Raw genomic sequence first — 25004 nt, 5'->3', positions numbered from 1 at the left:
CTAGCCTGATATATTCTGTCAATTTCTTCACGTTCTACAAAACTTTTATTTTGAAGGCCTTTGAGTGTCTGTCTTCATGATATGACAGTTTTCTCAAATGAAACGGTAAATTCTCATGAAGTGATGGTTTAGGCGTTCGTGTCCTCATATAGTGGACACACTGCAGAGACTACAAAGACAGCGAACAAGTGTTACACTCGTGGCTCTAAATTTCACGGGTAAATCGTCATCAACATGCATTATCGCAATTAAAATTGAGAATTAAAATCTCTATCGTAGGCCAATTTTGTATCGTTTTTATTGCATATTGTTTATATCGCCCATTACTATGCAGGATTTATGAAGTTGATTTAATGATTGTTTATTCCAAGGTATTGTATTACAAGCTTGTTGCATGATGATTGCTGTCAGTGATACGTCTGTGTGTGTGTGGACTGAGCTGGAAGGCTTTCCCCTAAAGTTCTTGTTCTTCCGCTTTGGCAGGCCTCGCATTTCTTCTGGGGTTTCTGGGCCCTGATCCAAGCCAAGTACTCCACCATCGAGTTTGACTTCCTCGGGTAAGCGGCGTGTCCAGCTCAGCAAACCTTTCATCTCTTGTGATGAGGGAGGATTTATTTACAGGCATAAAGATCATTATCAACAAGAAATGGGTGTTAAAGGCAGATAAAGAGTGTACAGTAAGTGACAAAGTAGCGGCAACTAATGCAGCCAATAACCAGGCAAGTAACATAATACACTTTTGTAACCTAATATAAAATTCTATACTGGGAAAAAAATCCAGAATAGACAACAAATCAGACAAATTCCCTTTAAAAAAAACACAAAAAAAACAACAAATACCTGCTAATAGTACCTATATGGTGACCTACAGTATATACATAAACTCCGGTTTCCATTTGTTCATGCATTGACTGTGTTTTTAGAAATATTATTTTAAGTCGAAATCTAATTTGGCCAAAGTTCAGTTTCCAAGTGATTCATTGACCAGAAATTGCCTCGAACCACAGTTAACACCTTAACACCTAACACCTGACAGAAACACTTAGATCTCAGAAGGTTAGATCTATTGGGTTCATAGCTAAAACAGAGTCCTAAAACAATGTCCATTGTCTTTGCAACTTAATACATTAGAGCTGAATCTGTGTATGAATGCTTGGTTGGAGGAAAAGGTCTTCTATGAAGCTCCCCCACATACTGCACATGAATGGGTGTGGACTGTTATTTCTATTGCCCATAGAAACCTGTCAATGGTGTTCGTTTTCAAGTGGTGAAAAGCAGGTTTGATTCAGGACAAGTGAATTGCGGCCTGCCACCATCTGTGACTATGGCGCTCGACCTAAACCGCACTCGAAATCTTCAGTGTTGTGTATCTGTTCTGTAGCACAACGAAACTCTACTCAAATTATTCACAACTTGGTTTTTCGGAGGGGGTGAGTTATGTCATCCGTAGGCTGAGGATATTTTTGTTGGTGTCGTGGCTCACTTTTATTAAACTGGCTCAAGTAATATATTCTGTAAACTTCCTACATTGCCAGTTTCCAAGCAACAGGTCATGGTTCCTCTCAGGCTGCACCCTTTAACAACAAATCGCTGCCTGCGCAGATGAGGGGTCTTACAGCCTGTTTAAAAAATCAGCCTCTTTGCATGTAGAAAAAGGATCAAAATTATGATGTAAATTTATTTGAACTTTATTGTCTTTCTGAGCAAGGTGGCGGATCATTTATAGGCTTTTCTCACAGCTGATGGAATAATTAAATCTATCATTTTGATGGTGGATTGTAATCCAGAAAGGTCCAAACGACAATCATCAGTGACAACTGGAGATTCACCCTAGTCAAAAGCAAAAGATTAGACTGTACAGAAATCAAAATCAACAGGTAACGCTAATACACACTTAAATACACAGTCACGCAATTCTGATATTAAAAGATTAACAATTTAAGAACAAAGTATAACATTTGAGCTAAGCGATCGTTGGATTTAATCACCGTTGGTCGCACGATTTATTGTAATGCTTTTTTTCTCAGTCGGTCAGAACTAAAGTGGCAGAAATGTTGCTTGTTCCGATGACATTTTCCAGTGAAACGTATTATTTTGGTTGTACTTCCAGACCATAGACCATAAAAAAATATGGACGACGCGTCTTCACTACCTTCCACTGAAGAAAAGTGAAGCCACCAACATCCGAATATGGCGCTGACATCAGTAGTGATTTCGGGACTGCACAGTAAAGAGCAGGAAGTAGAGACGCGATATTAAAAGCCCGCCTACACCCTCGCAGATGCAGAACAATTCATTATGTTATGTGAAATAAACAGTTATGGAAATGTAGAAATTAAAGCTAAAGCTTCAATCTCCTCCCGAAAAAGTCAGTTAGTGCCTCAGTGATGACTTTATGTCAATCTCTAGCCTAGAAGTCTAGACGCACCCTAGCGTCAGCAAATCTAATTTGCAGCCAGGGTCGTCTAGCAACTCTCCGTTGGCTTGCGAGCTGGAAAAACCAAACTCTGGTCAGGCCAATCACATCGTGTATAGAGTCTGTAGGTGGGCTTAACATAATGACGGCAGAGTTGCCGCGGTTCCGCGTGCTACTCGTAAACAAAGAAGCTGGCGAACAGCGGTCTTTCGAATCGGCTTTGGCCTCTGGAAGACTTGGAGTTAAGCTTTTCTTACTTTTCGAGGAAAGAAGGGCACTGAAGTCATTATTAAAAAAGGAAGATGTGTTCGGAGTTTTGCCGACCGGATATGTCAAAAGTTTAATCTCTCAACTAGCTCCGCTTCACCTTCTTCATTGCTCTGGTTGGTTGTAGCGCTATCCTATTGAGTTCAGAGGGAATTTGAAAGACAACCGTTTATCCCGCCCCTCGGATTGAGCCCTGCCAATGGCGAGTTCCCAGACCCAACATCTTAATGTGGGTCTGGCTTGTCAGGCTAGTCAATCTCAGCTGTCAATCATGATGTCACACTCACGTTTTTAAAGCATCAAACAACTAATTAAAACCCAAATCAGCGTGAAAAAAAAACAAAAATGACAGAAACTTTGGGGAAAAATTATTTGAAGTGTAGTTTGATTGTTTAGTTTGTCTTGCGTCCATTGTAATACATGAAGGGACGGGGGCTATGAGCTATACTGGGACCAACAACCTGGGGGCGATCGAGACGCTTTGGCTTCAGTTTTCAACACGAGTGCGGCAGGCTTGCTCCAGGCGTAGTATCTGTAATTCCAAAGTACAGTATCCACACCGGTGCGGTGACAGCCTACTAATATTACTCCTCAAAACATTAGATTCATCCATGCTGAGGAGCCGTGGTGATGTACTACCCATGTAAAGATAATAATTCCACAACTAACTGCAATTGCAGGTTTCAAACAGAGATGGCGACAAAGAGGCAAAACGAACAGTCTGCAGCTTTAACATAAATGGTTTTTATTTTTGTTAAAAATATCTGCTTAAAAATAATATATCACTTATTGGAGATAAATATGCCTTTAAATAAAAAAAAAAAATACATTTCTGATAACCAATTCAATCCCATTCTTAATTTTGACTGATCTGATTTTGTCATGTTCTTTTTCTAGGTATGCCGTGCTACGTTTCAATCAGTACTTCAAGACCAAACCTGCATTAACGGCCCTGGAGATCCCCAAATGAGACGTCAAGACTGAGGGGACAGCGCTGGTATCTGTTGGCCTCATCGTTGACCGTTCGACCATTGAATCAGAGGCCTTTTCAGTCAGGGGAGGGTATGAGGTACAGCAGGGGTGAGCACTGGGACCTCCAAAGATTGGTTGACAACTTGTCTGCCAAGTCTTAGTTCCACAAATTCTTGATTCCTTTTTTCAAAAACCATGTTTCCATGGGACTCCACTTCTAGTTGATCAAGTTTCCCATAAAATGAGTGCGTTTTTATGTTTTAAATAAAATGTATTTATTAATTGTTATAGGGCACTTGTTTTGCACCAAAGTAGTCCTTCCATACTTGGAGCCGACTTTGCTTTGGAACTTCTCGTCATGGGTTTTGCAGTGTGAGAGCCATTGCAAACGTATGCAGAATGATTTGCTGTGAAGGAGGCCTGTAGTGATGTTTAGCAAGGATGTTTGTTGATACCGCAGGCGTTCTGAAACATCTTCGCCTGTGGCGTCAAAATATCTGTTTCGTTTGCAATGACGAATGTGCAAAAATACTTTCAGATTGATCTCACAGCGCTGTAATAATGAGAAGAAATTGGGGTAATGGCTAAAAATCTGGGTTGCTAATACAAAGGTTCCCGGTCAATCAGGGGTGACTCAGGAACTAGATCGTTACTGAGGTCAAGAAATCCTGCCCTGTCCTGCACTATTACGCACTTGAGCAAATCACTTAACCCCTGCAATAAGTCCTCCGTAAGTCACTTTGGATGAACGGCGTCAGCTAAAAGGCAAGTAACTAAGTAACCAATGAAGTCAATCGGACCTCACTTCAGACATTCCCAAGAAGTCAGGGCCCGCGAGAAACCTCTGCGTCTGTAGGACCATGTTTCCACCTATTTAGTTTTATGATTGTGAGAAGTTCTGTTGAATTTTCCACTTGTCAGAGGCTGTGGAATATTACAGCCTGCTTCCCCGCGTCCCCCTCCTTTTCCCTCTCTCTGTCCTAAATGCGCCTGCATCACCTGGCAAAGCTCAAACTGAGATTTGAAAGTCATTATCTGCTCAATGATCACTAATCTCATTCCTAATGTCAACCCCCCCCCTTAAATGTCAATCTAATGGTTCTCCAAAACTGGAAAAGGGGGCAATATTTATGTAACAGTGTTGTGTAGTTTGATTCAGGTCACCATCTGTGAGGACTCCATGTCCTGGAGCGAAAAGGAGAAGATTATTTAAGTTCAGAATATTAAATGCATACTTACGGATATCATTTCCATTTCACTTGAGACGGTCCTTAAAGGTTTAGTTCACCCAAACATTTGAATTCTGTCATTAATTACTCACCCTTATGTCTGTCTAAACCCGACTTTCGTTCATCTTCGGAACACAAATTAGGATCTTTTTGATGAAATCTGAGAGCTTTCTGTCCCTCCATTGACAGCTACCACTTTGACGCTTCAAAAAGTTCCTAAAGAGATCGTAAAGTTCATATGAATTGAGCTTTTTGGACTTTTTGAAGTGGTAGTTGCGTAGCTGTCAATGGAGGGACAGAAATATAGAGATCTTCATTTGTGTTCCGAAGATGAACGACAACTTACATTTTTGGGTGAACTATCCCTTTAAATGCCTGGACTTTCTGGTTGTATGTAGCTTTTAAAGTGTCCCCTTTCAAAACGGTCAGAATTTCATCTAGTTTCAATACTGTGCATCTAAAAATCAGTCTTTTTATTTAAATTGCATTTTATTTCTTTGTCATGCTTTTGCTATATAATATGATGTCCTTTTTTGTCTGAGTAAAACATTCCAGTAGAAACTAGCTTGAGCCCCGCAAAGCACAAAAATCCTCTTTTTATTTTGTCTTGCATATCGAAAATGCCAAGAATTGCACCATTTTAGTCACTCATTCATTGTACTGTAAACTTAGAGGAGAGATAATTGAGGGAGTCTGTCAAGAACATGCCAGGCCATATCCCCAAAAGAAAAACAAATGATATTTTGCTAAGAGAAATGAAGCCTTTCTATGACTATTAAGATTACATTATGTTTATGACAGGTAGCATGTACATTTCAAATGACTGTACTGAAGTGATGAGAATCCAGTGGACATTAGAAGAATGAGTGGGAAGAATTTGACTGCAAGAGATCTTAATGGCCTCAAAACAGGCTCCATTTTCTTTTAATGCAAAATTGAAATTCTCCTTTTTTCCCTTTTCATTTTGTGGTGAAATGTGACCTGTAATGTTTTTGTGAGATCCCGCTCTATAGAGTTGTGCAGGTATGACGACAAAAACCCAGAAGACTAATTCGCCGCTGGTTCCTTCCAGATTTTGCTATGGGCTTATGTGTAAAATAAAGCCTGTGGTAAACATAACTTGACTATACTTTGATGTTTTGTTCTACAACGTAAACTACACACACACAGCGAAAATGCGAATTTTGGAGCATTTTTGAAAATGTACGTTTTTAATAAGTGACTAGATGAGACAGCTTGAGTGTGTGCAGTGTGTGTTGTAGAACAAAACGTCAAAGTATCGTCAGGTTATGTTTACCACAGGCTTTATTTGAACCCCCCATTACAAAACCCCATTGGAATATCTCAAAGGAACCAGCGGCGAATTAGACCTGCACCACTCAATAGGAGTCAGTATCTGTATGGAAAACTGGAATCGCTATCTCTCTGGCAGCTTCTTGAACCCAAGTGTCCTTTTACTGACCAATCAGATCAGTCCCTGATCAGTTAGTACAGCAGTCATTTTCAGAAGGTCTTGAAACCGAAGCTAGACGCTGCGTTTGTGCCGTGGGGTCACAGTGAAATCTCGGAGGTGTCTCTGGCTCCGTGTCAGGTGCAGGTTAATAATGAAACGGTTTGAGCCGCGGGCGACGACTGAAAGCAAGAGGCCCTTCAACAAAACCATGAATAATTTTGTAGCCAGTGTTTCTCTAATGAGTTGGAACTGCCTGATAGCGCTGTGCTAATATACTTTGTTTGGCTTCTGTTCGCTCGTCACTGCTACGATCTAAAACTTGGCTTGCAATTTTGGAGTAAATCTTGTGAAAACATTTCCAGGTCATATTTCATCACAAAATTGTAATTTGCATAATGAAAACTGTACCATTTTAAGATTCTCCTAAAATTCCAAATACTGTATTGTAAAAATAAAACAAGCATAAATACATTTATTACAAAGACTGTAAATGGACTACAAATGAAAAAAACAAAACAAATAAAATATGCTTCACATTCTTTATTCATAATGTCATATGTCTTGATTTTGTGGTGAAATATGACCCGGACATGCTCTTGACGGTTTCCATAAGATTCAACATTTAAGGTCAGTTAATGTACTTTTAGATCTTTGTCACTTTATGGTCCATGATAACCGATGACTGAAAAATGAAACATATTTATATAAGCTGCATATTCCATACATGCATGAAGAATGTTATGAATTTGATATAACAGGAGTGCAATGGCAAGATATGTGTAGATGTACATATGTGAATGTGTCCACCAAGAAAACCACTTCTGTTTGTAAAATATTAGTTTCTTTTCATTTTTTTTTTTCTCGATGTGAAGGACATTTCTAATGTGAAGGGGGGTGGGGGTGGGTGGGGGGATGTTTACAAGCACCATTCCTGTTTTTTGGAAAGTTTAATTTTGTTGAAGCGAGATTATATTTTTCCACTTTAATATGAAAATTTCAATGTGGCCACAACTGTTTATTCCCTTTGGAATTGAGACTTATGGTGCAGCAAAGTACATTTTAACATCCTAGACATGTCATAGCACCACCTCTGTGTGTGTGTCTATATGTATACATATACACACTAGTTATTTTCTCTAATGACCTTGTAAATGTCCCTTTTTAAACCTCTGCTCTTAAAAGGGATGTTTACAGGAAGCATCCATGTCTGGATTTTTATTGTTATGATACCAAACAGGTCGGCTTCACAGCTTGCGCTTTATTTAAGATCAGTTTTTTTGTGAATGTACTGAAACAATGTACAGATAATGTTTCATTTATCCTTATATCTTTAATATTTCTACTTGTTTTGTATATTTAACTGAACTGGGAGTGAATTGGGTTGTTAGGTTGGCATGGACCCAAGTGTGTGTGTTTGCTGGAGACCAGCAGGGGGCGCTACGGTCGTGTAGCGACGCTTTCGGCACTGATAAGGAGTTTGTAAATACTGTGAAATAATGTGAAAAACACTGTATCATGTTTTTGCTTCTATTCAACTGTGGGAGAATAATTGAACAATTATTCCAAAAATTTCCATTAAAATGTCAAGAGTTGGATTTGTTTGTGTGCATTTGCCTTTGTAAAAAAAAAAAAAAAAAAGTTGCTTTTTCTTTTTTTCTTTGATATGCTAGAATAATCTGTACTGTACATTAAAAATGCCAAATTTCTCTGGTAACCCGAAGTGAATTGCGAGTCTTTTGCACCACACCTGGTCAAACGCTTCAGTTTCCTCCTTGAACTTTTGCCCGTCTCCTGTGGACGGTGGTGACCTGCATTTTGTCCCGGGAAGCACAGGAAGACTACTATTGAGGATATCCTGAATCAAACAAGCACAATGCAGTTACACACGTGCAGGGAAACATCCTCAGCGCTAATGCGTGTTGGGACGTGTTCAACAAGTCTCAGTACGAATGAGCTAAAAGCGTATAGAGAGAAGAAAAACAGCTTCCGCTAGCGTACAAAACATAGACCTAGCGTCAATATTATAGTGATATTACTTCTGAAGTAATCAAATGTATTGTTTTTCTCTTCAATGGAACGCAAAGTGGCATTTCTTAGTTAATAACGAGGACTCGCAAGTTCTGGTCAGGCACATGTTAGGGCAAATTTAGATATTCTTTGTTATAAGTTGTCTGAGATATTTGATTGTATCAGTATGGAGGGCTTTTTTATCTTCAAATGTTGCTTTTTTCTTAGATATGCTAGAATAATCTGTACTGTGCATTAAAAATGCCAAATTCGTCTCTGGTAACCCATCTTGAGCAATCAATATGATCTAAATATTAAGGCACAATATGTAAGATTTTTGGATTAGAAAATCCAAAAACCACTAGAACAGTTATTTAGTTGGCCTGTGTACTTGCATTATCCCAAATGTTTCCAAGAATGTTTAAATCCAGAAAAAAAACACAAATACGCTTTAATATATGGTGTTTTATTAGACTGTTTGGATACATTCATTGACATAAAACAAATCATCGTTATACAGCTCAACACAGTCTTATTTTAAATCTTGTTTTCTTGATTTACCACGAGCACCATGTTTTACCATGGCTAATATCGATCTAGCTCACTGCAGTGTGAACAAGTGTCTCATAGCATTATACATAACTTTCAACACACTCAAATGTATCTAATATGATAAACAGCTCTGTGTTACCCACATACACATGAGCGGAAGAATAAAAGCTCTGCGAAATCAAGGCGTCATCAAGATACGCCTTTGTTTTGAATAAGCGACCTCTAGCGGTGACAAAATGACATATTGTGGCTTTAAAACATGTACATATACCTCCTGTGGAAGTCTCATGACCAAAAAAACAAATGTTCGCGCAAACATTGCATTCGGTCTGAATGATAGGATGTTGTACCTGCCTCTCAACATCTATTTCCATATCTCCGCGCACCTGTTCACGCAGACATTACACATCATCAGCTCATTCTACAGCAGTCTTTTACAGTTCCTTCTGAACCAAAACAAGCTTATGCTGTGCTCACGCCATGTCATAACCGTAATTACGAATTTAGCATTTCTATGTCAACACTATCAATGCCGACATTAATTTGCAGAGCTCTAAGTTGTTCAATATTATTGTAATGTTATGTGCGTTGAACGTCGTCTCTCGTGACTGTGTGTTCATGTGTTTTGAAGGAGGCGTGGCTTTGGAGACGCTCTGAAGGGAGGGTGTGATCTCATGAGGTGCGTCCACACCTGCAAACTTGTCGCTTTTCGGCGACAAACGCCGTTTTCTTGGTCAATTGGGTCATTTACGTGAATCGCGTAGTAGAACTAATTCTTATAATTGACATTTCTCTGGGCCAATCAGAATCTTAGCACTTTTTCTCTTGGCCAATCGGAATCTTGAAGCACACAGCGTCAACTGAGCTCGCCATTGAATGAGACGCCTGGCTACCACGCGAGTCTGAATCCATTCCAAAAAGAAAAAGTTCACTTTAACTCGTTCCCCGCCAAACACAGAATTTTGTGTTAATTGTGAGAGAACATTTTTTGTGTTTCCGTGTTTTTCCTGTTGTACGCTAGGGGCGCTATTACGCATCTTCTAAATGAGTACAGAATCTCCTGATCAAAACACAGGTGCAAAAAAGCAAGCGATCGTATGTAAGCAGATGCATTTAAATAACGTGATCATCAACATTAATCAGCATATACATCAAAACTGCCTAATGTTACTGGATGAAATGTCGACCCAGAACGAGCTATAGGACTGTGAAGCTTTGGGGTGTTGATGGACTCATTCTACTCCATCTTTGTTTGATCATCACTCTGAATCTGATCTGCATGTAGTCAGAGGGTCTGCTCTTTTGATGTATTGCATGCTCAGATATTCATACAACAAAATAGTCTACGGGCGGTGGCTGGCAACTTTTTTTTTTTTAAACGCTAGCGGGGAAAGATACCTGGATGATGCACTAAATGAACGGAAAAAACAAAGTGTGGAACTTTTTGCTGTCAACTATCGCAGCTTTATGCCGCCTTCATGTGCTCTCTGAAATGTCGTACTTCCCACTTCTGAAGTCGTGATTCGCATTCAAATTTTGATTTGCGAGGGTGTTCATGCGATTCCGATAGCACGTGAAGGCGGCATTAATTACTTAGCGGAGGGGGAGGGACATCAGACGGCGATGCTGAATGACAAAACCATATAAAATACATATACACTATGTACTCATCCATGTAGTGTAAGTGCATAGTGTAAAGGGTGTCATTTGGGACACAACTATGCTTTCAAAGCTAGCTGCTCCAAAATTAACTACCCTACCTTTAACCCTCTGGGGTTCTTCATTTATGGGTCACACTTGGGATTAAGATAAAAAAGATTTGAGTAAAATCAATTAAATATATTTTTGTTCAATAATATTTTTTCTTTTCTTTTTTGGTGTTTTGAGATAATTTTATGATTTATAATTTTATGATTTATAATTAATATTTACGCAATAATTATGACACATTTTTTCCCATTGAATATAACAAAAAATGTATGTGTATATATATATATATATATATATATATAAAATATATTATTATTATTATTTTATTAAAGCTGTATTTCATTTGAGTCAAGCCTAGGCCTCATGAAAGCAATTTTTTAAATGAGATCGGTGCCATCCGGTGGACACATTGAGCATTTTTATCACACAATAGCACATTTTTACCACTATAGTGGATCTAGCGTTTTATAAAAAAAATGTAAAATATCGTAGCTTAATCAGAATGGTCCGAGACTTGGTGACTTTATTGGCACTTGGTATATGAACACCCAAAAAAACTGGGGACAGGATTTGAAAAGTCTAAGTGGTTGTAAAAAAAAATTGTCACACTCAGGACCTTCGGGTCAAAAATGACCCCCATAGGCAATTAATTGGAAATTAGTTTTTTTGTGCATACAATCTACAAATCAGCCAGGATGCAGAAAAAAAGGACTCAACAGTGAAGGGGTGAATCTCTAAAACATCAAGAGTGCAAAACAGACAAAAAAACTCACTCACACACACACACACAAATTGACGTGTGCCATTCCAAAAGCTAATTGTGTTTTTGTGTCTGAGTTTTTTTTTGTCTGTTTTGCACTCTTGATGTTTTAGAGATTCACCCCTTCACTGTTGAGTCCTTTTTTTCTGCATCCTGGCTGATTTGTAGATTGTGTGCACAAAAAAACTCTGTTTTTTCATATTTTTGCCAATTTCCCATTCATTGCCTATGGGGGTCATTTTTGACCCGAAGGTCCTGAGTGTGACTTTTTTGTACGAACACTTAGACTTTTCAAATCCTGTCCCCAATTTTTTGGGGTGTTCATATTCCAAGTACCAATAAAGTCACCAAGTTTCGGACCGTTCCGATAAGCTACAATCTTTAAAAAAAATTATTATAAAAAATTTGGGTCAGAAATGGCCGAAGAGCCCCAGAGGGTAAAATAAAGACTGGATAATATTTAAGTGATAATCTCCATGTATATTATCCCTTTTGGTTGTGACTTTGAATAATTAGTGAAGTGTTCATGATTAATCTCTGATTGCATATTGAGACGCATTTCCAAAAATATAAAAATGAACTAAACCACAAAAGTAAACATAACATTTTTATTTATGTTTCAAAAACAAAACCACAAAACTTGTTTTGAAAAATGCAACATACAGAGAAAAAAAAAACATGTACACCTTTAAATTATACACTTTTATAAACAAAATAAAGTCTATCTATATTTTACATCAGCTGGTTTTGCAACGTGTCTGGATTGCATTTGCCCCCCAATCAGTTAGCATAGCAATCCAATCAGAGGCAAGTCCTTTCTAAAATCTCCTCTTTAAAATATAAAGGTTTTTTTTTTTTTTGCTCACAAAAAGTTTACATTTCAGCTCAACTGTAAATTGACTAGCAGCCCAAAAATGTGGGCCCAGTCAGGAGAACTGCAGGAATGGTAACTCAATTATTTTCTTCAGCACAAACTCACTCTATATACACACACACTAAAATAGAAAAGTAAACCAAAATTTTAAAAAATGGGAGTAACTTGAGGGATATTATTCACATCTCCTTTCACAAAATGAATAGTAGAAATAATTTGCATATATACACAAGTGCAAAATTCTACTCTGAAAAGAAAATTGTTCTGAGTCATGAGGGTATGAAAAAATATATATTAGATGGAAAAAGTGCATTTCAAGTGATTATGCTGCACTAAATTAAAAAAAAATGATTTTGACCTGGGGGGATATTTTAAGTGCAGTACCCAGATTCAAACAGCAGAGGACGCCACCAACCTAAAGAAAGTCTCCTCAGACGTCTGAGTCTTAAAGGGCCAGGCTGCTTCACTCTCTGTAACAGAACAGCCTATAATCGTCATTATCTGATAACAAGATATAATAAACTGGACAAGGAGTTCAGGAATGTTCCTTCCTTTTTCCAAGTCCACTTGTTTTCTTTTCCTTTTTTGCTCAGCCCTTGAGCTCTGGAAAGTACCTTGGCACAGTCTTAACAGGAACTTTAGCAGGAAAACCCTGGTGACATCAAGAAGCATTATAAAGCACAAAGGCTTCGGTATTTTTCTCTCTCTATGGCTAATAGTTCAGAGCGCTCCATCCATTGGCTATTTAAAGAAATAGTTCATCCAAAATGGTTTTCATTTTTGGGTGAACCATTCTTTAAGCATATCATTTGACACTGTATGATGTGGAGCTTTTTCAAACAAGTCAACCGTGAACATACTTATCTATACCCCATTCTAGAAGAGCCCATTCTCTAGCATTTTCGTATGCGCTTTGCAGATAACATTTACTTTGTCATATGTGCAGTAGACAAATATTTGCACACCAGCTCCGCAGTGCCTTCAAACGACTCGAGATCTGCACAGTGAATATCGTATACGTATACACAGCAGGAGTGTCCGATCCTGCTCCTGGAGAGCCACTGTCCTGCAAAGTTTAGCTCCAACCCCAATTAAACACACCTGTCCCAGCTAATCAAGGTCTTAGGCATACTAGAAACTTCCAGACAGGTGTTGAGGCAAGTTGGAGCTAAACTCTGCAGGACAGTGGCCCTCTTTGGACACCCCTGGACCACAGCCTGGTAAAAGCAAGTCCTATCCTGGATGTCTGGCCTACACCACTGGGAAAATCTGAACAATTAATATCTATCCTTTGTTGTACTGCTTGTCATCATGTCTGCTGCCTTCCTAACCAACCCTAGAAGACTGTGTGACCGATCTGGCAGGTTTGAAACCAGTTTGCAAGGACACCCTCACAACTGGACTGGAAAACACTGACATATACCATTTTTTTGGACACCCTCACGTTGTAGGGATTCCAAAATCTCCAGATTATTTTCTCCATCTCATTCCCCCTTCTTTTGCATTTTCCGCCCTCTCTGTCCTCCCATCCGTTCCTCGTTTCTTCTCAATCGGTGAGGACAACCAGCTCTCCCTCACTGCGTTCGCCCGCGTCGCTCTCCTCCCCTTCGCTGTAGGGCTGTCTGGGCCGCGCGGCCTCCCGCGTCTCGTCTACTCGGCTCTGCGGAGGCTCCATAGCCCGGGGGAGGTAGTGCTCCAGGAGGGCAGGGTGCAAGGGCAGGGTGGTCATAGACACCGGTGTGGTCGAGTACTGTCCTTCACTGGGGGGGTACGGTAGCTGCTGCTCTGATTGGCTGTGGGAATAAATGTCGATTATAAGTGACTGAAATGAATGCATCTCTGAAAAATGAGAACATGTTGAGTGTCTGTGGGCATCACCTTGGAGGGTACGTTACTCGTTGCTCCTGTCGTCGACTCTTCATCATGGCCTTGTACTCTCCCACCCGCAGTCGTCTTCCCTCTACAATACAGGTGCGCTTTGGCCGGGGTTTGTATTTGTAGTCTGGGTAGCGCTCCAGGTGCTGCCGACTCAATCTGGCCTGCTCTTCGTAGTACGGCTGCTTCTCCTGATTGGACATGGACTTCCAACGGGAACCTGAGGAGGCAAGTAAGGTATTATGTAACATAAGGACACCTGAGCATGTGCTTGTCAAACATTTAAAGGGTTAATTCACCCCAAAATTTAAAACAAATCCTCATGTCGTTCCAAACCCGTAAGACATTCATTCATCTTCGGAACACAAATGAAGATATTTTAGAAGAAACCCTAGAGCTTCCTGACCCCTCCATAGACAGCAACACGACCACGTTCAAGGCCCAGAAAGATAGTAAAGAGAAATAGTGACTCTAGTGGTTCAACCTTAATGTCATGAAGCGACGAGAATACTTGTACGCAAACAAAAAATAATGACTTTATACAACAATGTCTTCTCTTTCACTATTTACGTTGGGCTATTCCATAGACCGTAAAAAAATATGGACAGCGCGACTTCATTCTCTTCCGCTGAAGTAATTGAAGCCTCCGGAGGTTCGAATATGGCGCTGACATCTTGCGCAGATTTGGGACAGAGTCTGTGCAGTAGCGATCTCTGGACCGGAGTCTGCGCAGTAGAGAGCAGGAAGTAGAGACGCAATATCAAAAGCCCGGCCACACTCTCGCAGATGAAGAACAATTCATTATGTTGTGTGAAATAAACAGATATATAAATGTAGAAATTAAAGCTAAAGCCCCAATCTTCTCCCGAAAATCCTGAAAAAAAGTCTGTTAGTGCTACAGTGACAACTTCACTCAGAGAAGCCGTCAATCTCAGCTGTCAATCATGACGTCACACCCCCCGTTTTTATAGAATCAAATAACAAAAACTAAACTTATTTAAAAAAAACGAACACTTGAAATGAATCGTGATCGTGATAAAAACTACCTACAATGACAGAAACCAACTTTGGGTAAAAATAATTTGAAGTGTAATATGTTTAAGTTTGTCCATTAGAATACACGGAGGGGCGGGGGTTATGACCTATACTGGGACCAACAACCTGGGGGCGATCGAGGCGCAGAGGCTTCAGTTTCTGAGAGGAGTTCTACAGGCTTGGGTTATTCACACAGTGTAGCGCTTCCGGGTTCTATGGCAGAACGCCGGCTCACTATTGGCTGAGCACCACACGGTGCTTACGTGAATCGTGTAGGAGTCTGACATGGAAGAGAAGAGATTGTTGAATAAAGTCGTTATTTTTGTTTGTTTTTTGCACAAAAAGTATTCTCGTCGCTTCATAACATTAAGGTTGAACCACTGGAGTCACATGGACTATTTTAACGACGTCTTTACAACCTTGCTGGCCCTTGAAAGTGGTCATTGTGTTGCTTTCTATGTGGGGACAGAGAGCTCTCAGATTTCATAAAAAATATCTTCATTTGTGTTCCGAAGATGAACGAGGTCTTACGGTTTTGGAACGACATGAGGATGAGGAATTAATGACAAATTTTCATTTTCAGGTGAACTAACCCTTTAAAAATGTCAAAAACATGGGAGCTTGTCCTCCCAAACAGAAACATGACTGCTGGGATACTTGTTTGATGGTTACAGCCTGGGTGTGCCTGTGTATTCTCTTCTATCTCCCTCGCTCCTGTTTCTTAGGCTCAGCCCCTCTGGATTGCTATTGGTCTAAGCAGCTGTCCATCATCTTGTGTTTGTCTTTTGCCAGTGTTTGTCTTAACTTTTGCCATCCTCATCACACCAAGTATTTATCACATTCTAGCGATAACACAATATATCGGCCACCATATCGGTATCAGCCGATATACATGTTAACTTTTAATGTTATCAGCCCAATAAGAAAATATGGCCAATACATTAAATCTGATAAATAATGGATTGTTTCCTTCAGCTGAGACGCTTCAGATGCACACTCTTTGCCATGATGTTGCCTGAAATATGATTGGAATCCGTGAGAATTTCTGAGAATATTATAATTGTGTGCTTGGGATGTGGCTTTTAATGGTGAGCCTTTTGTTTTTTTGTAAATCAGGCTCTCAAAAATTCTAAAAAAAATTAGATTTAATTGGCCATTATATCGGTTATCGGCTTTCAAATATAAATAATTATCGGTTATTGGTATCAGCCAAAATGTTTATACCAGTGCATCCCTATCACATCCTCAATGGTACCTCTTCCAACCCTACATCAATGCTTGAAATCGTACCATTTAATGGGGGCTCGTCCGGGATAAATCACAAAATATCCTTTTGATTGCGATAACTGGTGTGTGTGTTGGTGGCAATTGACGCTATTGGCAGTGTTCTCGTGTATTGTAGCGCTCGTCTACTTATTATACATTATTGGACACTATTCCACTAAAAAGTAGATTGGAGATTTATGCACGTTAGTAATGATTGAAGCTAAAATAGTCAAACCAGTTTATTAGAAGGAAGTGTCCACATACTTTTGGCTACATGGGGTGTTGTTAGGAGCAGGTTTTTCAGTGGTATTTTTGAGAGTGGGAAAGTTTAAATTCCACGACGACAAGGAAGAGAGAGATAATTCAGAGTGAAAGTACAAAGGAGTGCAAAGAGGGGGAAAAAAACAATCAGCGACCTAAAGAATTCACTGACCTAATTTGCTACACGATGGAAATGTTTGACTTCGCAAGAATTCGGTTTATTGACTGTATGCGTGCAACGCTGCAGTCACTTAAAGTGTGCTGCAGGCTAAAAAGGTAGGAAGCTGACAGAAACTTAGGTGCGGACCAGAAAAAGCTGCAGGCCATGATCGGGAGGAGGAAAAAAAGCTTTAATCAGGAGGGTGTCAATAGAGCCACAATGGAATGGAATGCAAGTGTTTTGTGAAAGGAAAGAACTGAGGAAGGCAGAGGTGCAGCAAGGGATGAGGGGGCTGAAGTTCTGGGTGTTGTTTTCCTGCCACCCCAGGAGCCAGGTGGCTGTATGTGCCCCGGTGTGACCCCTTTTTCATCCCCCTAAGACCTTATGCCCTCTTCTCCATTCCAGTGGGCAACAGCAAGTTACAAGTTCGAAAATATTGATGTGTTTTACAGAGCAACACATATACTGCTGACAGTAGGATTAGCTGTGAGCGTAAAGAACCCACCGTTCCCATAACCCCCCAGCCCAACTCAACAATAAACAACTGATCTCCAGAGAAAGATAAAGGGGTTAAAAGAGATAGAGATGAAATAATAATAGAACAATGAAGACAATGTTGTCAGAACAGGTGCTTCAGGATCCACAAAGAGGAATGATTAGGAGACGTTGATGGAAACTACGGTGAAAAATATTTAACGGCAACATTTTTCTTTGACAAGAAGGGAAAAAAACACTTTGATGGACAGCTCGGCGTGCTTATATTATTATTAGGGGGGGGGGGGGGTGGATGCGCATTTCATGCATTCTGACTTAGTTACACCGTTAAAGAGTTGGATTCTCATGCTAAACATGGCCAAAATGTCAAAAAACGAGTGCACGTATGACAAAATACACTTCATACTTGTTTTTTTCGAGTATGGCCCTTTATGAAGTAATAAAGGGCGGGGTTCCTTGTATGTGCACTTCTACCGGATGAGCACGTACGCACATCAACCAGATCAAGAGCGTCAACAACGAGTTTCGTTCGGGTTACGGTCAACAACACAAACGTATAGTGAATCTAAAGTCATCCGGGGAGTGTGTGTGTGCGCTTGAGATTCTTTAGCTCCGCCCACTGCACGTCTTCACGGGCTATTTTCAGAAAGAATCGGTACAGCGCATCTGTCTTTTATAAATATGATCAAACTAAAGACTCTTTGGACATGTTAAGGATGCAATTCTACTCTATAGGTACTCAAGATTAACATGAGATTGGCAGAAACTCCGCCCACTTTAACAAATAATGACATGAATATAACATGAATTGATGATTGGCCCTTTGGGCAGAGCGAAACAACATGTAAAATAACAATCTGCAAATCTACAATCTGTCATTTATGTGTATGCAACATGAAGAATCTTCAAATATAAGACTAATCTTATAATATTCCTACCAGTGAAGTCTAGTAACAAATCACTAGACTATCGCTAAAACAAAATTCAAAATGTCTTGTCAAAACGAATGTTTACCGAGTATTTTGCTGATACTGGAGTTGTGCATGTCAGGGAACGCCTGCAGGATACGTCGCCTTTCGTCTTTAGCCCACACCATGAAGGCGTTCATGGGACGTTTGATGTGGCCAGAGGAGGGAGTCCGGGATTCACCATAGCTTCCCACACCAGAGATTGCCATCTGTCCTGTTGGGAACAACAAGATTAAAAACAAAACAATCAGTCTAGACTCACAAAACTTCCTTTTGTTTGACAACACGCCCTGCAGCCAAATGCAATTACACAGGCAGGTGGCCTCTGTGTTTGCTGCATGCCAAAGAGGTTTTTATTGTATTAGAAATGGTCATAAATTCATATGCAATTGTTTATTTGATCAGCAAACTGCACAGAAATTTCTTGATTAAAAATGTTGCACACGTACTAGTGGCATGCAAAAGTACATCTCAAAGTCAACTATTCTGAGGGTTTCCTGAATGACTAGTCAGCTAACCTGTCTTGGTAGCCCTGTATAATTAGATCGGGAAGAGGTGATCCTGAAACGGACATGTTTCTTAGAAGGGGTTTACAAAAGACCAAAAAGGTTTGCAGCAGAATGGAACGCAATGCATGGATCTATTTTTAAGTTGACACTGTATCCCTTTAAGAAACAGTGCAAGATACAGCACAATAGCCATTTAAATGTGTGTGTCTGTATAAGGAAAGGAAATTCATTTAAAAAGACACTGTCCCATGCAAACTGACCAACAGCTAAAGCACAACATACGTACCCTCAGAGTCACTGCTGAGGTGGTCCTCATTCGTCCTCAGGGACTGTCCGTCATCCATCCGGTCACGAGACGCCTCCTTATAAATCAATCAAGATGAAAAGACAGAGAATAAAATTCCTGCTACAGATCATTACAAATCACACTGTATGACATGTCTAATAAACTTAGGTATGACATGCATGTAGACTGTACAATTCACCTATTGAATTGACAGTCAAAAACGTCATCAGCATGCGCTAGTAGTAAACAAATCGAGCAAGATGAACCGCACTTTGGCAATTGTGGTTTTTAATGTGCACTGAAAAACAAAAGGAGGAGGAAGCAAAAGAGGAGAATATGGATGCGGTCATGGCTTGGGAAGAGATGCCAACTTGGCATGCCAATCTTGCAAATGGGGCTTGAGGTAAGTCGTTTTAACAGCATGTGTTGATCAATACACCATTTAATGTTGCATTTTTATTGAAAATGGTTGCAAGACTGTGACAACGGCCTTCTTTTAACCTCTCTCACTGTACGACATATGACCATGTTTAGGATCCTTGCATCCAGCTGGCACAGCAATTGGTTTATTATTTTAGCACTGTTGTTACAGAAGCTGGTCAACATTATTAAAACATCTTTGGTCAACATTAACAAAAGCATCTTCGCCACACCTATGCCAAGAAGCGCAAAGGCCCCGAGGGATATTTGTGGTTGTCAAATACAATTTTGAAGCTTTATTCTTCTCCCATTCAAATGGCTTGACTTTGTCTACCTGTATATTTAATAGTAGACAAGAAAGTTTTACAAGTGTCAAGCTGTAAAAACAGGTTTAAGTGGAATGCTTCAAAACCCAGCTGATAACAAAGGCGGAATCACTGTCAGATCTCCCTGCGGTTAAACTGAACTCAAAAGGAGCAACAAAGTGGTTGTCGAAACAGGTGCCTGCGAAGACTTGAGACTATTCCACAATTGCCACGAACACAAACAAGCGATCATACAAGTTGTGGTAGGACTCCAATAGCAGCTGTTCTTGTCTGAAAGGGGAATGTACCCCTTGTTTAACCGATATCATGAACCTCTGTAAACCAATATCCATCTCTGACCCTGAGCGCCCCGCTTCTCCTGTAACACAGTGGGTGTTCTGAAAGAAGGCCGTTTCAAGTGTGGGCCATTAATGGATACTTGCCCCGATGCTTCAGCCTTGAGGCATGACCAATGGTGACAAACAGCGGGCCCCAGGTGCCGCCGGGGAACCTTGGAGAACTGGGGTGTGGAGTATGTGAGAGCGTGTTTGTGTGTGTGTGTGTGCTAAGACGTTGACTCACCAGCCTTGTGTTGTTGTCCCTCTCACGGTCCCTCTCTCTGCCCGTCGGGCCTTGTCCTCCACGCAACAGCTGCTGGGCATCATGAATGGCTTGTGTCACAACATCGCCCTCTCCCAAGAAGCCTGAAGAGGGAAAGGGCAAGAGAGAAAGGAAACTTTAGACAAGGTCAAGAGAGATACATTTATCCCTCTCCGTCTTGTGATGCACAAATAAAGCACTTGGCTCGGTTTCAACTGTATGATCCAATCCAGGACAAGACCCCAGTCTTGAATCCAAAGGCTTAAGTCAAACAGTCACGTCTGAGGTGCTGACACATTCTCAGGGGCTAGTTTGAAGGGGGAACAGGTTTTCTGAACTGCTGACAACTGCCGTTAATACTTGGGTTAGAGGCATGTTGGCAGTGGGAACCTTAAGATGGGGCCTTTCTAACAGGGTGCAGAGAGTCATTCTTACTGAATGTGAACCTCAAGGACTGCCCTCTCAAACAATGCCATAAGAGTACAGCAGCAAGACCATAGTGGGCGTATCTGACTCATAGGCCCATGTTTACATCTGGTATTAAAGATGCGTTTTAGTCAATCGGATCACAAGTAGACGAGGTAGACAAATACCCGTTTACACCGGGTGTTTTAATCCGTCTCTTTTGTCCCACTTTCAACCACTTCTGTCCTGATTTCTTTGAGGGGAAGGTAAATGTATGGGTTGTTAAATCTTTCGATTTAATGGACAAAGATGATGGAAAAACACACAGAGCAGCAGCTTTCGTTTCTGCTTTGATAGCCACAAGACCACACCAAATTGTGAGTGCGTATTAGAAATCAAGAACGGTGATTGAAAGCGGACAAGGTCCAAAAGTTTTAGACCCCATTTACACCTGTATTAAGAGTATATCTAGCCTGACGTTGTCATACTCAATTCTAGTCGGAATATGAGTCTGCTCTGTTGGGCTGTGATTATGGGGCGTGTTTCAACCGAATCAGTAAAGACCTCAATTGGACAGACCTACAACCAATCAGAGCAACGGAGTGACGCATAATGTTAGTTGTCAAATGTCAACAGAACTCACAGTGTTGCCAATGTTAGCTGTTTTTCCATGTCTGCGGGTTGAAGCGACCCCAATTTTGTGATATTTAGCCAAAAAAACATTTTACCCCCAAAATACCATTTTTTTTTCAGTGACGTGGTGACGTGGATGCTACATTACTGTTTATCATCTGTCCATCACCGTATAAAGCCCGCCCTGACAATTTCATTGGTCCGAACAGCTCCTGTTCGGGCATAGTTACTCCACAACGGATCAATTCCAGACCGAACTGCCCGACCTCAAATGTTGTGGGCGGGGCTAAGTTCGGCTGGCATCCAGGCTAGTGTATATCAACTTGTGATCTGAAACCGATCGGCCAAAACGCATCTTAATACCAGGGGCCAGATTTACTAACAGCGTGCGCCAGCGCAAACCCTCTTTTGGCATTAAAAAACTACCGTCAAGATTTAATAAAGACGCGCAATTAAAAATTTGCACTGAAAAGGCGTGGACAGAGATGTTTTTGCAGCTGACCTTATTGCATATGCATTTGTAGGAGTTTCCGTTTCAGATGCCAAATTTATGAGGAGAGTATTTAAATGAATCATGCAAGGTGATTTACTAAGGTCTGCACTCGTCAATTTACTGGTGTTTGTGGCATTATTTACCACCCAAAAAAGCCCGTCTTAAACCAGACACTAACTGGTAGATTGCGTTGGTCATTATGGAAATGATCCGGCTGCGTCTGTATTGCGTCTCTTCAGTAGATCACGCGCATAACTTTCCACTCCCATCTGCGCTTTTTTGGAATTGTGCTAATTTGCCCTGTTTAGTAAATCTGGCCCCAGGTGTAAACAGGGCCATAAATAGGTAGAGATATTTTTGGACACACATAAAAACTATGCAACATGTTGTGGAACTTGTTGTGAAACTGTTATAAAGAATTTCACAGTCTAAATCTACTAAACAGTGCTGCAGGTTGATAGGTAGTTGCAAGATCAATTATAACAAAATCTTTCAATCAGCTTGAAGTACATAGCACTGCTTAAGCACACTGTTATGTTGGAGACTGGATGTGTTGGTGTGGTGTAGTGTCACATACTTAGGCTGAGGGCAGATCGAGGAGGGCTGTGGGGCAGATCTCTGGGTCGGTACCCTGACTGCAAGTGGGCCAGTTCCAGTGCCTGGGGACTTGGGGTCTTGGGCTTAGCCGTGAGGTTGAGAGGTTGACTGGAGTCCTTTAGCACAAAGTCATTATGAGATTCATTAATAAATCACTAATAAATACAATAAAGTGACAGAGATGACCTGCAGATCAGTGCTAGATGGTGTACCTGGCGAAAGACTGTACCACTGGACCTTTTGACCGGGGTGGAGTGTGGATTGGGCAGCAACTGCATTGGATATTCCACTAAAAACAAACAAACAAGTACATTTAAAAGATTGAAAGGCAATGAATTACAAACATAAATGTTCAGTGAGCATTCGAGAGATCTGCTACCAAATCCGAGCCCAATGGGACTTGGCCAACTATCAGGTTTCAGGTCAATGTATTTATTTCACAGGTTCAAAGCAAATCGAAATCTTTCCCAGTAACTATCACTCCAAATGGTCTTTATCCTTAATATACTTCTAGGACACATAGCATTTCAAACTGCAATTTTTAATCGCCTAAGAACGTTTCTAATTTACCAGCTGGATAAACTCTTTGAGCTCAGAATTGCTTGAGTCCTTGGCCCTCTATTCCAGGTTTCTTTACAATGCCAGCTCGAATGTGTCAAGCATGCTGTTAGCCGACTAGCTCATACACTTGTTCTATTGTTCCCTGTTCTTTCCTTCTACCCTTCGTCTTCTAAACGAAAAGAGTACATGCATACAGGAATCAAAGTTGTGCGATCACAAGAGTCTTTGAAATGAGCGACGGCACAGAGACATAGATTACAGACGTCAATGCAAAGAACCCGCACTGCATTTTACGTGATCAATATGCACTCAAATTCAATGGACAGCCCTGAGCCGTACTTCAATGTATGTGTAATGAAATCACTCAGGCAAGTTCTATCGAAGTGTACCAAAGACATAAGCAAAACCATCAATTCATGCAATAACTACTTATATTACAGAACAGACCTTCGGACGATGGATGAAAGAAAATGTTCTTTTGCAGTTGATGCGTTTCATAGCATAATAGCATAAAAACTCTTTCAATTCAGCTTTGCACTACGCTACATATTAACTGAAACTACAAAACATCGCTGATAAGGCACAAGAGCAAACAAGTTTTTCAAATAACCAACAAAGGATAAATATTTGAAGTCAATTATTTAGAGATTTTTGACAGATGCTATTTGATCCACCTGAAGATAACAGATGGCTGAATCCTGTGCCCCAACAGACTCTTATTGTAAAAGATAACAGTTGCTCAATATGCGAATAGGTAGGTCATCTATGCATGGGCATTGGAAGCAAAAAAAATGTGGGTGGGTCCTCCCCCAGAAAAATTTTACTGGAGTAGAGGCCATTTACATTAAGTGCAAATAGCCCCGCCTTGTTTATTAAAACCTTGTCTGGTTGGGCCAGACAAAATTATGGAAGACACAAAATGATTTACAGCAGCAATAGTGTAAAAGTTGACACGAATCAACCTGAGGTTCGAATAAGCCTTTTGTCGAACTCACTCTACTCCATTTTCCCATCACATATCAGATCGGAAATGCATTTATTTTCAGTAAAAATTCACAAAATATTTGAAAAGTGGAAATTAAGCATCTATTGTGTATTTAATAATTAAGTTTTTAATCGGCTAGGTCAGGGGTCTCCAAACTCGGTCCTGGAGGGCCGCTGTCCTGCAGAGTTTAGCTCCAACCCCAAATAAACACACCTGAACCAGCTAATCAGTGTCTAACAAGGCCCTATCAAGACCTTAGCTGGGTCAGGTGTGTTTAATTGGGGTTGGAGCTAAACTCTGCAGGACAGCGGCCCTCCAGGACCGAGTTTGGAGACCCCTAGGTTATAAGAACAGTCATGCACTGAATTGAGACGGTAAAAGTGAGTGGGTCCAATATAGGGCTGGGCGATATGGCTGAAAACTGTATCATGATGTACTGTAAGTGGTTCATATCAGTTGATATCGATAATTATTGATATTTTTTATGACCTATTTAAAATAAGGACCAGGAGAAAAATATATTACGTTTAAATATTTTTATTTTAAACTTAACCTTCCTCTGATTGTAATCCCCTCAGTTATAAAGGCAGAAATGTCAACACAACCATTGAAAACACTCAAATAATTCAAATGTAAACATGTTTATACTCGGTGTCCGCACGAGCACGAGAGTGCGCGCAACAAAAATGACGTCAACGCGGTCGTGCGCATTGAGAGCGTGAGACCCGGCGTGCGTCTCAATCAGCTCCCAAGTTCAGTAGTCAGGGCACTGATAAGGACATAATGTCAATGGGCTGACTCCCTGATCAGTGCCCTGACTACTGAACTAGGGAGGTGATTGAGACGCATCCCCCATTTTGCTTGGCGATGAACTTTCCGCGCGGCTCCACAACCGAAGATGCACGAGTTC

General features: G+C 40.6%; 2 protein-coding genes across 13 annotated transcripts in view; one reads left to right on the top strand and one right to left on the bottom strand.

Moving 5' to 3' along the window:
* The window catches only part of etnk2 (ethanolamine kinase 2), a 31201-nt gene extending 24360 nt beyond the window's left edge, over positions 1-6841 (top strand). Inside the window, exons 7-8 of the mRNA XM_079844817.1 lie at positions 484-557; positions 3581-6841. Coding sequence (XP_079700943.1) covers positions 484-557; positions 3581-3653 — 147 coding nt within the window. The 3' untranslated portion in view covers positions 3654-6841. The remainder of the gene's footprint in view (positions 1-483; positions 558-3580) is intronic.
* Positions 6842-11959: 5118 nt separating this feature from the next.
* The window catches only part of sox13 (SRY-box transcription factor 13), a gene marked incomplete at its 5' end in the record, with an annotated part of 42422 nt that continues 29377 nt past the window's right edge, over positions 11960-25004 (bottom strand). For 4 of the 12 annotated variants that reach the window (XR_013818560.1, XR_013818562.1, XR_013818563.1 and 1 more), the window contains 8 exons: positions 11962-13301; positions 13501-14033; positions 14119-14335; positions 18347-18514; positions 19096-19171; positions 20403-20524; positions 22529-22664; positions 22761-22837. Coding sequence is in view for 7 of the 12 variants with exons in the window: in XM_079844408.1 (XP_079700534.1) it covers positions 13787-14033; positions 14119-14335; positions 18347-18514; positions 19096-19171; positions 20403-20524; positions 22529-22664; positions 22761-22837 (1043 nt within the window). Of the gene's footprint in view, positions 14034-14118; positions 14336-18346; positions 18515-19095; positions 19172-20402; positions 20525-22528; positions 22665-22760; positions 22838-25004 lie in introns of all 12 variants that reach the window. The other 8 variants (XM_079844408.1, XM_079844410.1, XM_079844409.1 and 5 more) reach the window with 3 other exon arrangements.

Source organism: Gobio gobio, assembly GCF_949357685.1.
Source record: "Gobio gobio genome assembly, chromosome: 19".
Lineage (NCBI taxonomy): Eukaryota > Metazoa > Chordata > Actinopteri > Cypriniformes > Gobionidae > Gobio > Gobio gobio.
The sequence above is the reverse complement of the archived record's forward strand: the minus strand, read 5'-3'. Positions and strand labels throughout refer to the sequence as shown.